Source organism: Rhincodon typus, chromosome 6 (assembly GCF_021869965.1).
Source record: "Rhincodon typus isolate 14 chromosome 6, sRhiTyp1.1, whole genome shotgun sequence".
Lineage (NCBI taxonomy): Eukaryota > Metazoa > Chordata > Chondrichthyes > Orectolobiformes > Rhincodontidae > Rhincodon > Rhincodon typus.
This window is the reverse complement of record NC_063337.1, coordinates 33,066,954-33,085,476: the sequence shown is the minus strand read 5'-3', so window position 1 is coordinate 33,085,476 and position 18,523 is coordinate 33,066,954. Positions and strand designations below refer to the sequence as shown.

At 38.2% G+C, this 18,523-nt stretch overlaps 1 protein-coding gene across 1 annotated transcript in view; it reads right to left on the bottom strand.

The window, feature by feature from the left end:
• flt3 (fms related receptor tyrosine kinase 3) overlaps window positions 1-18,523 on the bottom strand; it is a 103,656-nt gene that overhangs the window by 28,393 nt on the left and 56,740 nt on the right. The window contains exons 10-15 of the mRNA XM_020513171.2: window positions 18,203-18,368; window positions 10,960-11,066; window positions 7,818-7,920; window positions 6,309-6,493; window positions 5,924-6,024; window positions 11-143 (exon numbers count right to left, since the gene is read on the bottom strand). Of these exons, the coding sequence (XP_020368760.2) occupies window positions 11-143; window positions 5,924-6,024; window positions 6,309-6,493; window positions 7,818-7,920; window positions 10,960-11,066; window positions 18,203-18,368 (795 nt within the window). The remainder of the gene's footprint in view (window positions 1-10; window positions 144-5,923; window positions 6,025-6,308; window positions 6,494-7,817; window positions 7,921-10,959; window positions 11,067-18,202; window positions 18,369-18,523) is intronic.

Below are 18,523 nucleotides of genomic sequence, written 5' to 3'. Positions count from 1 at the left end.
GATGGCCTACCCAGTTCCAAGTTTTCGCGAGGAAATTCCCACTTTGGATCATAATCAGTGTGGGTAAAATCAACATAAACATAATCATTCTCAGAGGATCCAATAACTTGTATCATGAGGAGCTGCTGTTCATAACCAGGTTGCTTAAATGAAGATCAGAATGAGATTTTACATTAATCAATGTGAAAACTTCTGATATACCAAGAACCATGATGCATCATATTATAAAAGCTGTGTTGTAAAATTATAGAACTCTCAACACAATTGGGAAATCATGACACTACTGGGGTCACAGCATCTAGCTAAACCCTTAGTCATTTTACAAACAGCATGACCTGGAAGGAATGTTAATCTATTTTAGGATACCACTTCTCTCTACTTCCTTGTCCTTTCTTGATTAAGGTATCTCATGCAGCAACAGTGTGCAAAGAATGGAACGGCTAAAGTGTTATCTACTGTTGGAGTCGTAAACCAGATACATCCAAGTATATGAAAGCAAAGAAGTATTGACTGTCCTGCTGGTTCCCCTTTTTTTAATATGAAGCAATTTATTTGCACTCTCCAGTAACACATCTGGAAATTTGCTGGTGTAGGGGCCATAAAGTGTCAATTGAGATCCGGTAACACACTTAAGTTAGTGGTATTCTTTTGCTACAAAACAGACAAGCTATTCAAAGGCACTTCATGAGACCTTAAGTATCAACAAATAAATCTGTGCACACGATCATAGCACAATTTTGGGGTTGCATGCAGTATCTCTCTGAGATCACTTGTTTTGCTGTGCTCTCAGGTGATGTGCTGTGCTGAAGTCAGATACTTGCAGAGAGAAAGGTGAGGAAGATGAAATACCTTCAAACATTTCTGTTGGCTGGTTATAAAGTGATACTAACAGAAACCTTATGACTGGAAACTTTCACCTAGGAAGACTAAGTTGTAAAATTGAGCCCATTTGATGTTATAAGATTTTGATCATGGGAATGTACATCATTTATCAGAATTGTAAAATCAATCATGAATGTTGACAGTCGAAGATAGAGCCACATCATGAATGCTGTGCTTAGTTTTGAATTCTTTATTGCTCCTACAATGCTATAATTCTGGAGAAAAATGTGATGTTGAATGCTGCAAGGAAAAAGCTGACAGAAATCAGAAGATATGACTGTCAGAATAGAGCTGTGTTCTATTGTATAGAGACTGAATAATGATTTATTAGAAGTGTTCAAAATGATGTTAGGAATTGACAAGGCAAATATTGAGAAATTATTTCCATTAGCATGAAGACTTGAAATTGGCGTAAAATTGATCACATGAGTTTTCTGTTCTGCTCATGCTTGTTGATACGAATGATTTTTTTTAGGCAGATGAAGTACTTGCCAGAGTCAAGGGAGTGCCAGATACACTTTGGGATATTAGGGTCACATTGTGTCAATAGGACTATTGTACAAACTCAATGCAATCTCCATAGTATAAATTACCCTATCAGGTAAAAATAATTTGGTCCAGAGAAACACCACAAAGAAGATATGGAACTTCCCCAAACTCAACGTCAACTAAATTCTTCAAAAACTACGGGGCGTCCTGTAATCCACCGTTATCACATTTGCCACAGGTTAGAACATTGAACATAGAGCATAGAACAGTACAGCACAAGAACGGGCCCTTTGGCCCATGATGTTGTGCCAAACATGATGCCAAATGAAACTAATCCCTTCTAACTTCGCATGGTCCATTCCTCCTTCCTATTTATGTGCTTATCTAAAACTCCCATAAATGCCCTTATCGTATCTACCTCGACCACCACCCCTAGCAGTGCATTCCAGGCTCCTACCATGCTGTGTGTGTAAAAAGCTTGCCCCTCACATCTCCTCTGAACTTTTCCCCTCTAACCTTAAAGGTATGTCCCCTAATATTAGACATTTCAACTCTGGGAAGAAGATTCTGACCATCAACCGTATCTATGCCTCTCATAATTTTATAGACTTCTATCAAGTCTCCCCTCAGCCTCAGTTGGTGGATTGTTTTTGGACCACCATCTTTTGCCACATCCCTTTCATTTTGGGTGGAAAGTTGGTTAGTGACCAAAAGACCCAATGCTATCAATATTAAATAATTGACATTTCCCAGTTAACATTAAGCATGCTCTGGGATATAAATATATAGAGGGAGACTCATAATGAATACAAAAACAATTAAGGTACTTGGCTCTGGTGCGTTTGGAAAAGTCATGGAAGCCATGGCATATGGAATAAATGGCGAGTAAGAATGCAAACCATGAAGTGCCAAGTACTTCATCAAGAGAGAATCTAACCATTCCCCCTTTACATTCAATAGCATTACCATCACTAAATCCTCTACTACCAACATCCTGGTGAGGGGTGCGGCAGGTGACATTGGGATGTGGGTTGGGAGCCTGGCTGTAGAATGGAATGGAGGTGATTTCCATCAACCAGAAGCTAAGTTGGAGCAGTCATGTAAGTGATCTGTCTACAAGAGGAGGTCAGAGGCTAGGAATTCTGTGACAAGTAACTCAGCAGTTACCTCAATGCCTGTCAGCCATCTCGAAAGCACAAGTCAGGCAGGAACAGCAACTCATATTCCGCTTGGGAACCCTGCAGCCCAATGGTATCAATGTGGATTTCACAAGCTTCAAAATCTCCCCTCCCCCTACCGCATCCCAAAACCAGTCCAGCTCGTCCCCGCCTCCCTAACCTGTTCTTCCTCCCACCTATCCCCTCCTCCCACCTCAAGCCGCACCCCCATCTCCTACCGACTAACCTCATCCTGCCCCCTTGACCTGTCCGTCCTCCCTGGACTGACCTATCCCCTCCCTAACTCCCCACTTACACTCACCTTTACTGGCTCCATCCCCGCCTCTTCAACCTGTTTGTTTCCTCTCCTCTATCCATCTTCTATCCGCCTCCCACTCTCTCCCTATTTATTTCAGAACACCCTTCCCCTCCTCCTTTTCTGATGAAGGGTCTAGGCCCAAAACATCAGCCTTTCTGCTCCTACGATGCTGCTTGGCCTGCTGTGTTCATCCAGCCCTGCACCTTGTTGTCTCGGATTCTCCAGCATCTGCAGTTCCTACTATCTCTGATTCAATTTTAACCCCACTGCGAAGCCTCTTCTAAGGATGCCTAGCCTGAAGAAGTTACCCTCCTCCCTCCTTTTCTGATGAAGGGTCTAGGCCCGAAACATCAGCCTTTCTGCTCCTATGATGCTGCTTGGCCTGCTGTGTTCATCCTGCCCTGCAACTGGTTGTCTCAGATTCTCCAGCATCTGCAATTCCTACTATCTCTCGGTCTTCAACTAATTTTCAGGATTCTTTAAAAGTATATGGATACTTCTTCTGGTGAGCAGCAAGGGGCCTATAGGTGTTACATAACCTCATCCCATTTTTATGCAGTTTATTATTTTCCCAGGCAATGGATAGAAACTAGTGACAATTCCCAAAATGAAAGTCAAAGCAGGCATCTGGAAGATTCAGCTCACCACTTAGGAGGCCTATCATCTGCCTGACAATGGCCCTGGTGGAAGAATGGACTTCAATGTATCAACGTTTGCCACTGCCGAGTGCACTATGGCACGAGTGCAACACAGAGAACTGCATGAGATGACTCACTTACAGATCATGGAGAACATCCATGAAACTCCCCAAATTTGATAATTAGTCAATTTTTGGTTACTGTCCTTATGGAGGAAGGTACAGAAAATCTTCTAGACATACTAGGTAACCAAGGGACTTGTGAGACTGAGGAACTTAAAGAAGTTAGTAAATGGTAGTAATTGAAAACTTAACTGGATTGAAGCTTGAGAACTACCTTGGACCCGATGAGCTGCATCCTAGAGTGTTGGGGGAATTTTCCACATTTTGTCTAAGTGTGAGGGATAACTGTTGACTAATATGCCAACACTGTTGATGAAATAAGTCACCAGATCACCACATTAAGAGCTGATAATGAGCAAAGGTGCGTGTGTCACCCTGATGCAGGCCTCAACACTGGTGACTTGGGTTGGCAAAAATGCCGGCCAGTCAGAAGTCAGCAACTTCTGAGTCCCAAAGTCCACCAGGTGAGGCCCATTCCTTGGGGGATCCAGTGGCAAGAAGGTAAATTTTGTTTCTTCTTGTGGGGTAGGCCTTGTAGAGAGAAGGGAATGGGGGGATATTCAGAGGCTTCTCCATTGACCACCATCTGAGTCCCTAATTTCACACAGAATTGGGTAATTGGAGGGCCATTCCAATCCAACAGACTAGTGTTCCCAGTTGGGAAATCAGCCACCTTTCCCAACTACTGGGAAGGTAGGTGATCAAGGAGGTGGTGAGCTGCGACCATTATGTGGTAATTAATTGACCATTTAAAGGTCTTAATCTTTGGCAAGAAATTCACCCATAAACCTTTGCGAAGTGGTCGGGCTAAGTGAATGGGCAAGAACATGGCAGATATAATATAATTGGAACAAGTATGGTGTAATCCACTGTGAGACAGAAAGACAAGGCATTTTTTAAATGGTGAGAATTTAGGAAGAGTTGATGACCAATGGGACCTATGTTTCCTTGTTCATGACTCACTCAAAGTTAGCATTTAGGTGCAACAATCAATAACCAAAGCAAATGGTATAGTCCTTCATTGCAAAGAGGAGTAAAGATGTCTTTCTAAACTGTATAGAGCCTCAGACTCCACTGGCAGAATTGTGTACAGTTGTGATCTCCTTTTCTTCAGAAGCATACACTTCCCACAGACCGAGAGCAATGAAGGTTCACTAGGCAAATCACTGGGAAAGCAGATGGATCCTATGAGTACAGATTGGGGAAACTGCCTTTATTTTCTGGACGTTTGAAGAATGAGTGATGATCTTAATGAAAATTACAAAATTCTTACAGGGTGTGAAAGGGTGGATATAGTTAAGATGTTTACTCTGTCCAGTGAGTCTAGAACTAGGGGACATTATCTCAGAATTAGGGTTATACACTTTACAACTGAGAAGAGTAGGAATTTCTTCACTCAGAGACTGTTGAATGTTTGGAATTCTACCCATCCCAGAGGATTGTAGAAGCTCAATCATTGAGCACATTCAATTAAAAAATCAATAGATTTCTGTCGATTAATGACACTAGTGGATATGGGGATAATGCAGGGAAATGTCACTGTGAAGATGAATAGCCATGATCTAGAATGGTAAGGCAGGCTCAATGGGCTGAATGGTTTACTCCTATTTCTCCCGTGTTTCCCAATATTAAATTGGCCGCATGTTATTCACTTCATCCCATTTTTATTCCCATTAAATCAATTGAAATCAGGGGAATGAAATCAGGCAGCTGAGTGAATATTTTACACCAGCAAAGCTAAAAATATCCCTTTGTGCCTTCACATGAAACATCTTCTACAAGGACAGACTGTGAAACATGCAAGTCTACATATCACCTCCAAATCTATTCTCACTCAGTACTTTACGTAGTTACAAACACTCTTGCTTTTATGACAGCCAAGTGAAATATCAAAGATCACTAGGTGTGGTCAATGTTAAAGATATGCTGAAAAAGAAAAAAGTAAGAAATACAAAGAAAACATTACAGTAAATTATTCTCTGAAAGTTATATAGGTGCATATCACTAAAAAAAAAGTTACTTTCCAAAAGTAGATGCAAACAGTTGTTTTAAAACTTACTTCCTTTTCATATTTTATGTATCAGTATAGACAAACTGATTAATGTTTGAAACCCACCCTGCGTATCTTTGACAAATCTCTAAATTGTCAGTCAAATAGATTTAAATTGTTTGTCTGTGATCTGAGTAAGCATTTCAGAGTGCAGGCAGACAAAATATCAGTGGCAGAATTGACAAATTTTTTTGGCTTGGTCATATTGTGTACATAAAATATTACATTTAGATATACATTATTCATATGCAAAGATGCTTATTTACCTTTTGACATTTAGGGAATATGAAAGCGAAAAACAGGATTGTAACCAGACCAAAAATTCCAATTGTCATGTAGAAAATAGTCTTTGAAAACTGCATTTTATCTGGAAAAAAGGATATATACAGGATAATAGAACCGTAGAATTTTACAGTACTGAAGAAGGCCATTCAACACATCGTGTCTGTACCATCTCCTGAAAGAGTTACCCAGCTAATCCCATTCCCCAGCCCTATCTCTGCAGCCCTCTAAATACATCATTTATGTATTCAATTTATTTATGTATTAAAACAAGACAGTACAGTACAATATTGTGCAACTGCTGCAGCATAATTCGATCAGTATGTTAGCAATAATATAATTTCAAGAATTATACAACCTTGACATTACCTTGCTCTGGAAGATAGCTTCTTTTGCAGATTGAGCCTACAGCATTCTCTGCACAGCACTCTACTGAAAACCCACCCGTCATGACCGTTGCATCCATTACACTCAGTATACTTTTGGAACCAAACGTTTTTCCATCTGACACCTCGGTCTGAATGCCCTCAGTTATATTTTCACTTCCAGCGCAGCTTGAATGCAACAACAAGAAAAGGTCACATTAAAAATCTGTATGGCTAAACCTACATGTATCAGCTTCACCCATTGTTTAATTTTATGTGTCAGAAGTCATTCAGTCAAGTGCTTATTCTTGGAAACTCTCATTTTTTATTTTGTTTGCTGCACCATTTAGTTTAAAGTTTGAGAAGGTAGATAAAATCAGCTGGTATTAGAAAAAAGGCACTGCTGAAGTACCTGGGTGCATGTGTAATAATTTGTAATATTTGTAATAATAATTAAAACAGGACTTCCTAAAGTAAGAGTTGAGTCCCCAGGTAGGGTGACAAGCTGAAATTTGGGGGTTTCGAGCTGTGAGTCAGCAATAACCACTACCGAGTTCTGCTCTCCCCTGGGCCAACCACCCAATCCCACAGGTCTCACCAAAGGGTATACAACCTTCAAGATCCAAAATTCAGAGGGAAAAAGTTTGGTAAGCCCTAGGTTAGAAACTGGGCAATTATATTGAAAGGCTTTTCATGATTATAAAAATCTTCAGAAAAATTACAGAATCTTCTTCCAAATTGTGCTTAAAACACAGAATTATGTCACTGTTTTCGATCAGACACTATGCATCTTTTAGAAAATTATTAGCTTCTACATTGCACAAAAACTGCGCTAAAAATGTTAGAAATTGCCAATTCAGTTCCTACTAAAAACTCAGTTGCAGAATCACAAATCTAAGATCCTCCATGAACCAACACAATTATACAACATAATAGACAGAATTGTTTTGTTTGCTTCTGTTTTTTAAAGCTGTATTCCTTAATACATTTCAGAAAAGAAGCCTGGTGTAGTTTTATTAGCACAATTGAAAATGAGTTATTTCGTTCCAAAAAGCTAGGGGTGGGGTTGAAATGAACCATTATCTACTGTCCTGCATTGTGTACACACTTTCAATTTTATCTATATTTACCCCACCCCAAGTGGTGCTTATAGTGTACTAACAGTGTCTTTAACTCTGAGCCAGTAACCTGGATTCAAATCCCATCTACTCCAGAAGTGTGTAATAACATCTCTGGACATCTCTTGATTTAAAAATTTCTACCCCATACCATTTGGACTGTTTCATTAATATATATATCTAATTTATACCATGGGAACAAACTTAAAGCTGTGCCCACATTAGTGCTCCCAGAATCCACGATTATGACTGTTAAAGTCAGATATATGTGCAATTACTGTGAACAGTGAAGATAGAATAAATAGATCCAAAAATAATTCTGTTCACAATCAATAGGGGGAAGAAAAAACAATGTTACTGAGCTTTGAAAGTGGCATCTTGTTTCTTTTACTTACGATTTTTCATTGCACTTTTTCCAACTCACTGTGGCTAATGGATAGCTTGTGGAGTTGCAGAAAATATTATCTTTTCCTGATGAAAGTTCTAGAGATGGTTTCTCTGCAGAAAATACAGTTTACAAATTTAGTAGATAGTCCTGTTTGAGGCCCTACAAAGAGGTTATCAGATTGAGCTAAACTGTTATGATAATGAAACAAAACTTAATTCCATGGATATAATTGATGTTCCACATATTTTTACTAGTTGATTCTGGATATGATTTCATCATACATGTATCGTATTGTTACAACAATGGATTGGAACCTCAAAATACTATGGCATTTTAGTTTGTAATTCCAAAGTATATACTTTTTTAAACGAGGACTGCCACAGAGACAATAGCTGCAGGTGTAAAATAATCTTTGTGAGACCGATGGGATGTCAAAGAAACTTGAAACTTATTAGATTGTGAACTCTTATGATTACAAAGATATTGAGGGTTGACAACTCCCTGCTCAGCAGCAAACCACCCCCGTGGATTATGTTCCAAACTGCAGAGACAGTTTGTGTTTTCCACTTTGAATAATGCACAAAGGACATTTTAAAAAGCCAGTTTGAACTCTACTGGAGTTGGTTGTGGGACTGAATGCTCTTGTGTATACCAGGCTCGATTTGAGCAATAGTGAAGGTGACAGTCAAAGAACTGTCCCCTAGTTGATGCTGTATTCTCACATTTTACCTAGCAGCCTCCATATTCAATAGACCACCCTCTGCTCCTTTTGCCAGCTCCATTGTAATACAACCACAAAACATATCTTCCCCTGCCTTCCTCTTTCAGCATTCCATAGGGACCATTCCTGCTGCAATATTCTAGTCCTCATCTCAGTCACTTCAAATATCTTTTGCTTCGCTTTCCATGTAAGCCAGGAGATACAATACTAGCCTTTTTAACCTCCTCCCTACTGACTGTCCATGGCTCCAAATACTTTTTCTAAGTGAAAACAATGATTTCCTGGTCTGTCTTTTAATTTAGCATACTGTACTTCTCGCTCTTGATGTGGTCTTCTCTACACAGTGGAGACTAATTGCAGTCTGGATGACTACTTTGCACAGCACCCTATTCTTCCTGCAATTATTCATGCCATTTTAATTTTCACCTTACTCCCACGCTGACCCTTCTGTCACAGTGCTCCAGTGGGGTTCAATGCAAGCTCGAGACAGAATTTTATAGAATGATAGCATTAATCTTTCAACTCAGCGTGCTGCAGCCTTCTGGATTGAACCTCAAGTTCAACAACTTTAGATCATAACCTCTGCCTCCATCTTGTTCTATGTGCTTTTGTTTCTTACAATTTTTCCTTTCCCATGTTTTGTTGGATTGATTCTTATCTTGCTTGAATCTTACCTTCCTTCAAATTGCCTTCACGTGGCAAAATATTAATTCATGCCTTGCTTGGACACAATCATTGGTTCTTCACTAAATCCATTACCACTCATTGCTGTTCAAGTCCCTTCCCATCGTTTACTGTCTTAAACTCTAACATTTCTAATTCTCTTTGCTTCTGAAGAAAGCTCAAATTCTCTTTTTCTCCATACTTGCTGCCTGAAGCTGTTGAGACTTTTTAGCCTATTCCTGTTCTTATTTCAGATTCCCAGCGTCTACACTATTTTGCTTTTGTGGTGGAATTTCTAAGCTTTTCTGCCTAAAGCCTTAACATTATAATTCCTGTACTTTAAATACTTCAACTGATGGAATTAAAAAGGTTATTTTTTCAAAAGAAAGTAATTATTTTCTTCAGTTCAGGATAAATACTTCTCACATAGAAATAGAAACTATTGAAAATACTCAATATTTCTGGCAATATCTGTGGCAACAGAAATACAGCTAATATTTCTGGCATTAACTCCTTTTCCCACACCATAAATGTTGAGTGTTTTCAGCATTTTCTGGTTTTATGTAATATTTCCAGCATCTGCAATCTTTTGCCTCAATATTTCACAAAGTCTAGTCTGGCAGTTAATGGCACTGTGGTGCACTAAACCATATAGATAATCCTCAAAATGCTCGGAGATAGTATTGGTCAGATGAACAACAGCAAAACAAATATGTTTTCACCCCTAATTGATACCCAGGGACTCTAGTTGGACAGTTCATGTTTCCTAAAATTGAATAAGGACATCTCATCTGTGATGTCCTCCATGCCAGAATAAATGTTCACACACACTTCTAAAATGACCATTTGACCAGGGTACTGTTTTCAATGCTAATATTTCAAGTCTAGATGATTCTTCATCAGAGCTGACGTGAAGCTTCACATCAACTCTGATGAAGAGTCATCCAGATTTGAAACATTAGCTTGCTTACTCTCCATGCATGCTGCCTGACCCACTGAGATCTCCAGCGTTTTTTGTTTTCAGTACAGATGCCAGCATCTGCTGTAATTTGCTTCTACTGTTTTCAATGTAGGGTCCTTAGAATTAACTGGACAGAGCAAAGAACCATCAATATGTCCTTGACAAATTCAAAGTCCCAGCATCTCATGGATTTTAAGCTGGTGAAGAAGCCGAAACTGAGAAAATGCAACCACTGGAAAAGATGGGATGAAAGTCTTAGGCTGGTAAAAATAGAAGGTGAAATGTCAGGAAAGAAAAGGCCAAGTTGGAAAAGGACTAGATGTGTGGACAACTTCAGGGATTGGATGGAAGGATGAATGATAGGGGCATGCATAAAAGCAGTGAACAGAGAGAGATGTCAGTTCTTTGTAGATTATAGCTCATTATAGGTGGATTTACGAGAGAGCAATAGTTCAGCAAAGGTCAACACATCTAAAAGGAGAGAATAAAGTCATTAAAAAATTCAATGCCTCCACACTGTCAATTACCAAAGACCTGGCAATTTCTTAGGTATAAACTTTGAATAAAAATTCTGCATTAAGGAAAATGTAAGAGTTTTATTGGATCAAATTTCATGTTTTGTATTCAAGAGTTCATTTTCCTTTAGACCTTTCGCATTCTAATTCCATAGTGCATCACCTTCAAGAAGATACAAAAATTACCTATAACATCTTTCTTCTTAAATTAGAAAATAAATTTAAATTAAATGCATACCTTGAACATTAATATCAAAATTAATGTGCTAATTCAGTAATTATTACTTACTTTTTACATATAAAGTAAAAAATGTCTGAAATTCTGCTTCCTCATTTTCTGCAAAAAATTCATAGATTCCTGGTTTATGACCATGATCACAAAATGACGCAGAATAACTAGGAAGCAGTAAAAAGAATGAGAATTAGAATATTACACAATAAACAAAAAGCATATATAAGGATGAAAACTCTACATGAAAACAAATGTTAAATTTATTAACGCACTGAGTGTAATTCGTAAATGGAAATTGGTGTGTGAGCTTCATTGATCTCATAAGAAATATTTTAGGAGTGTGCTTTCTTCTGCATCACTCATACCGGTCCTAAAATCATCCCTAAATTTCATCCATTACTATCTTCTCTCCTTTTGTCCTAAGACAACACATGTTGTATTCCATGAGAAGATAAATAACTGATATTGCTATTAGGTTTCTGTTAATGCCTCCAGGTAACTAAAGGCAATGGGTTGGGGTGACTCACTCACTCTAATGAAGCAATATGATCTCCACACTATGCCATTCTCTGATGTAATTTAGTATTCTGAAAAGCTGACATCAGCCTGCATTCTGGAATACCTTAGTTCAGTATATCTCCTGTTCTGCATCATGACAATGCCTCTGTTGCTAGTTTATTAAAGAGTGCACCTTTAAATTAGTCACTTCTTTTTGTTGTTTTTATGTATTTCTCTTTACATTAATAGATACTAGAGATTAATAATAGCAGTAACTAACTTCTGAGAGCTTCGGGATATTATTAACAGCTAGTAAATTGCTGTCAGTAATTCATCTTCCTGCAGTAATTATGAGATTGTAGTATTTTTAAACAATGGATCTCATCAACATGCCACTGGTCCATTTACCCTGCAGGCAGCTGCTGGTATCCAGAAAAATTAATCGACTAACAGCGTTCAGGTGAGTAGTTCAGAGATAGTTCACTCAGCTCATTCCTGGGATGAGGCGCTTATCTGATGAACAAAGAGTGAACATTCTGGGCATGTACCCTTTGGTGTTCAAAAATATGAGAGATGATATTATCGAGACATATAAGAGGGAACTAGATAGGGTGGACATCAGGAGGATTCTTTTTCTTGTGAAGGTGACTAAAAGTAGGAGGCACAATTTATGAAGAGGTATCCATTTTAAGACTGAGATGAAGAATTTCTTTTCTCTCAGAGGGTTGTTGGTCTGTGGAATTTTCTTCTCTAAACTACAGTGGTAGCTGGGTCACCAAACTTTGTTCATGGCAGGGTTAGAATTGATCTTTGATCCACAAAGGATCACTGAAGGGCTGAATGGACTTTTCCTGCTTCTAAGTCTTGAGTTCCAAGTGCAGCGCATGACTTTCCAGAATAGGAATATGAGGGGGAATCTAAGACACTGTAGTTATAAATTATATTGTGGGGCTTGAAAAAGTTCCTTTGGCCCTAAAACAGAAAGTTAAACAACTTACCTTCTCCTTTTCATTCTGGTCTTTATATGGCAAGAAACCAATATTGCCTTTCTCACTCAGTTAAAAGTTAAAATCTGAGTCAGGGCCCAGTACAATTTTTGGATCCAGATTAGGGTATATGAATTCAGACTCTGCTGACATTGGATAAGCAGCTTTGGTGTCTGTCAGGATGTATCTTTTAACATTGAAATCAAAAGGAATCAGGAAGGGGTAACAAGGTGGGTATTTAATTTCTGACCTGCCCACTTTCCACTAGGTATTTGCAGTTAAAGTCCTTTGATATTTTATACATATTAAGTGGTAAGTAAAGTGTTTAGTAAAGATAATTGTTGAGAATATTTAAGTGGACATTTCAGCACCATAATTGTAGTTTAACCTGCGTTATCTGCACGAAGATAAATATTAGCTATTTCCAGTGAATTTGTGTAAATGTGAACTGCATATATATTTACACTTATATGATCTTCCTTTGGGAGTAAGTGTATAATTATGCCAAAATTGATGGCAGAGTTATTTCTTTATGTATCTTAAAAATAAAATGAACATTTTCTCTTCAAGGGAAATCAAGTTTTATCATAGGAACCTTGGAATGATGGTAGGCCATTCAGTCCCTTAAGCCTGTTCCTGTTTGGTAGTGCTGCATCTTAACTCCTCATACATATCTTGGTTCCATTACTTTTAATATCCCTGCCTAACATGTCACTCTGAGAAATAAAACATTTTCTCTTTTAAGTACCTAGAACTTCAAAACGCCAACAAGAATATCTTTCCTGAAAGAAATACTTATTAGTTTTTTTGTAAAAGATGTACTGCCTTTGTGGAGTAAAGTTAACAGCACTTTGTACTCCATTGGGTATGGTACAACAAAATAAATAAATATAACAAATAATGTAAATGTGTTGAACTCAGGGAAATACCATTTAAAATACCTAAATCTTTCTATGGCCATAAACAATAAAATGTTTTTCATAAAGTCAATTTGTGAAATGTTTTTGAGAAAAATTCTGACATGATTGCTAGATTTTTTTAATTAGATACTAACATTAACTGGGAATTTCGGTTAAATTTTATCAATCCCATAAATGATTGCTGACAAATTCTAGATATAGATGACTACATATAGTTCAAATTCAGATTCAAATATTCAGTTAATAATTCTTGATACTACTGTTATACTAAATGACTCATTCAGCGAATAAATCTAAACAAGAGCAACAAAAAATGTAAAGAAAACAGATCTCTGATATCAAAAGAACTGTGGATGCTGTAAATCAGTAACAAAAACAGAAATTGCTGGAAAAAGCTCAACAGGTCTGGTAGCATCTGTAAAGAAAAGTCAGAGTTAATGTTTCGGGTCTGGTGACCCTTCCTCAGAACTGATTGTAGTTGGAAAATGGTAGCTAAGATGTAAACTGACATTTTCCTAGCTACCATCAGTTCTGAGGAAGGATCACAAAACCCAAAGCATTAACTCTGACTTTTCTTCACAGATGCTGCCAGACCTGCTGAGCTTTTCCAGCAACTTCTGGTTTTTGTTCCAAATATCTGATATCAGTTGAATATCTTTTTCAAAAGTATGAAATATTGATGTTCAGAGACACTTCTTGTTCTTATTTCTTATGTTCTTCTGTTTGGAATGTGCTGCTGGCTCGAGGTGACCTCAGGAACTAGACAAATGATATTTAAAGTATTAAACTTCAAAACAGTTACATGCTTTCTTGGACTAAATTATATTTCATTTTAATGGTGTGTGTGTGTGTGCAGGTGGGAGTCAGCTGCACTCTATTTTAATTTTCTTGATTTCAAATGTGGCAATTACAAAGTATGAAGAGGATTGAGCCTTTCGCTGAATGGTATTCGTGTTTCTAAGGAAATGTATTCAAGTCTTGCTCTAAGCAACCTTTGTGAGTGAGGCATTTTTCTTACTGTTTCATGAGTTCTGAGTCATAGAGTTTTACAGCATAGAAGGAAGTTCTTTGGCTGATCATGTCAGTACAGGTCATTAAGCATTTATCTACTCTCATCTTATTTTCCAGCACTTGGCCCAAAGCCTGGCATGCTGTAGCATTTTAACTGTTCATCTAAATATTTGTTAAATATTGTGGATGGTTTCACCTCCTCCACCCTTTCAGGCTGTTAGTTCTAAATACTGGGTTGATGTGAAGCAAGTACTTGTCATTGAAAACTGTTGATGCCCATTGTAAGTAATAGTTGGGGCTCTAATAGCCTCAGTTACAGGTCACCTCGAAGAACTTACTTTGAAAATTAAAATTGTGGAGTCGACAACAGGAAGCTATATTGACTTGGTTTAGTTATAATCGACGTATATTCCTTCATTAATCCGTGAAAATTTAACAAATAATACAATGAGAATTCAGGGCTAGTGTGTTCCTCTAAGAGTGCAGGACAAGGGCAGCAAGTCCAGGGAACTGGATGTCAAGGGATATTGTGGGTTTCATAAAGAAAAAGAAGAAAGCATATATCAGGTACAGTGTATTAAAACATGGGCGGCCCTTCCACAGCATAGAGAATATACAGGGTTGCTCAAAAAATAAATTAGGGAGCAAAGAGGGCCCATGAAATAGCTTCAGAGATAGGATCAAGGAAAATTCTAAGGCTTTTTATAGGAACGTTAATAGTAAGAGGATTACCAGGAAAAGTGTGGACCCTATTACAGACTGAAGGGGCAACCTGGGCATGGAGCCTGAGGACATGGATGAGGTCTTAAATAAATACTTCTCATTTGTATTCACAGAGGAGACAGACATGGTAGTTGGAGATTTCAGTTGGGATGGTGAGGTTCTAGAAAATGTTGAGATTAAGAAGGAGCAGATATTAGAAGTTTTAGTGTGGATAAAGGTGCATAAATCCCCAGGGCATGATGAGATATACAGCATTTCAGGCTGCTATGGGAGGCAAGGGAGGAGATTGTTGGGACCCTGGCAGATATACTTAAAACTTCACTGGCCACAGCTGAAGTGCTAAATAATTGGAGGAAAGCTAATGTGGTTCCTTTGTTCAAGAAAGGCAGCAGGGATCGGCCAGGTAATTATAGACCAGGTAGTCTGACATCAGTGGTAGGGAAATTGTTGGGAAAAAAACCTGAGGGATGGGGTTAATTAACACTTGGAAAAGCAGGGATTTATCACGAATAGTCAGCATGGAGTTGGTAACGGGAGACTCTGTCTGACAAATTTGAGGTTTTTGAAAAGTTAACTAAATAAATTGATGAGAGTAATGCAATTGATGTGGTTTACATGGACTTCAATAAGGCCTTTGACAAAGTCCCACATGGGAGACTGGTCCGAAAGGTAAGAGTCCATGGGATCCAAGGCAAGTTAGCAAACTAGGTCCAAAATTGGCTTACAAACAGGAGGGAAAAGGTGATGGTGGGGGGATGTTTTTGTGATTCAAAGCCTGCGAACAGCAGTGTGCCACAAGAATCGATGTTGGGATCCTTGCTGTTTGTTATGTGCATTAATGACTTGAATATGAATGAAGGAGGTATAATGAGCAAGTTTGCCGATGACAGAATTGGTAATGTTGTTGATAGTGAAGAGGATGGTCTCAAGCTGCAGTCAGATATTGACAAGCTGATAAATTGGGCACAGCAATGACAGACAAAATCTAATTCTGATAAGTGCGAGGTAATGCATTTTGGAAGGTCCATTACACATTGAATCGTAGGTGCAACGATTGTTCCTCAGTACTGAGGAACAAAAGGACATTGGTGTACGAGTCCATAAATCCCTAAAGGCATCAGCACAGATAGACAGGGTAATGAAGAAGGTGTGTGGGATTTTTTCCTTCATCAGCCAAGGTGTAGAATACAGGACCAAGGAAGTCTTGTTACAACTTTATAAAACATTGGTTAGGCCACAGATGAAATACTGTATGCAGTTCTGGTTGCCACACTATCAGAAGGTCATGATTTCACTGGAGACAGTGCAGAGGAGATTCACCAGGATGTTGCTTGGGATGAAACGCCTCAGTTATGAGGAGAGATTGCATAGGCTGGGTTTGTTTACCTTGGAACAGAGAAGGATGAGGGTGGATCTGATTGAAGTATACAAAATTAAGACAGACATAGACACAGTAGACCATGAGAATCTTTTCCCCATGGCAGACATGTCTAAGACCAGAGGGCATGAGTTTAAGGTGAGGAGTAGGTGGCTTAGAGATGATCTGAGAAAAATGGGTGATCTGAGAAAAATGTTTTTCACCCAGAGGGTGGTAGAAATATGGAAAGTGTTGCCTGTGAGGATGGTGGAGGCAGGCACACTCACAACATTTAAAAAGCATTTGGATGAACACACAAAATTGCCAAGGCATAGTAGGCAAAGGACCAAGTGCAGGTAAGTGGGATCAGTGTAATTTGGTCTTTGGTCAGCACAGACATGGTAGGCTGAACGGCTTGTTTCTGTGTTGTACGACTCTATGACTCTATAATCTGCCTGTGTGTATCCAATGTAGATTTTAGTATTTAACTACCATGTCACTGCTTAGCTTTACTTAACAAAGAAATGCACCATAGGATTGCAAACAGAGTGAAGGCAATACCTTAATGTCTTAGAATTACAGCTACAAGGTGAGGTGATCTGTTCAGCTTATTTCTATTTAATATCCATTCCAAGATTGAATGAGGCAGAGATGGTATCCTCCCAGTTTGTTAGACCTTTTGAAGAATGCTTTTTCACAACTAGGCCCTTGTACTGGTGTTGTTTCAATTTCTTTTAGAAGTAAAGCGTAGTGTTAGAGTAACTTTGACGCAGTGTATTTAAGTTTCGTAATTGTATAGCCTTTAGACTTTCACCACTTGGCTATGCAGGGAAGTATATTTCACTACTTCATCCTTTTTTTACATGCCTTGTACAACAATTTGTTTAGACTGGTGCTTTGTGATCTTCTCTAATAGTTCTATATAGTTGAAGATATGAGCAACTTGTTACACTACATTTTCTATTATTGTCAAAAGTACTGTACTAAGAAAGTCTTTCAGGCGTTCAAACAACACAGAGACAAAAAAAAACTTGAGCTCAGTAAATTATTTAATGGGGACTTCACTAAGTAGGCAAGAAATGTGACCCAAGTTCAGGAATATCAATTATCGATCCTGAGTGCATATGCACATATTTTTTCTAAAAGAAGTGTAAGTTACATTTCAATTTATCAATAAACTTATAAGGATACAATGAATAGACTGTCGTGCAGGGAGATGGTGGTATAGCAGTAATTTCATTGGACTAGTGATCTAGAATTCCATGTCAATGTTCTCGGGAACGTGAGTTTGAATCCTACCATGAAAGATCTTGTAATTTTAATTCAATAGACAGCTTGCCTAATTGCCAATTGTTATGGAAAAAGCCACCTGGTTCACTAATGTAGTTTAGGGAAGGAATTCTGCCATTCTTAGTTGGTCTGGCCTACATGTGACTCCAGACTCTCAGAAATATAGTTAACTCAGAAGAGTTAGGAATGGGCAATGAATGCTGACCTAGCCAGCAGAGTGAACAAATTTTAAGAAAGGGCCTATGAATAATTGACAATTTAGGGAACCAGTCAGGAGATAATGGGAGGTGACATCAGCAATGCCCAACTCCTTTGAAAGCCAATTAGAAATTGATCATCTGTCCCTTAAGCCAATTAGCAATTAGCTTCACCAAACAAATTATTATTGGGTTTTAAGTTTAAAATTGTGACCTAGAACTTACAATGTTGTTACAAACGCCATATAAAATTATCTCTTTTATATAAGTAATATACCTTAGCAAAATCTCCCGCAAAGTCAATTAAAAATACTTTACCTGTTTCCCGACACTTTTTTAAGTAAACAGGAGAATGCTTTTTGCGAGAAATACCACTGGCATCTTACAGGTGGGTACGCCTTCAGTTTAGCTTCAAAGCAAAAGTTCTCTGTTTCACCAATAGTATGAACATTGTTTGTTATTGACGAATTTATAAATCCTTTCTCTGTAAAAGTAAACAGTCTCATAACAGACATTACTTTAGAATGCCTCTATTTATTAACATAAAAAAACCTGCATTAAATTTAATTCATCCTTTCCTTTTTAAGATTAATAACAAATATTACATAAGCAAATATTAGAAAAATGTAGAGAGCTGGA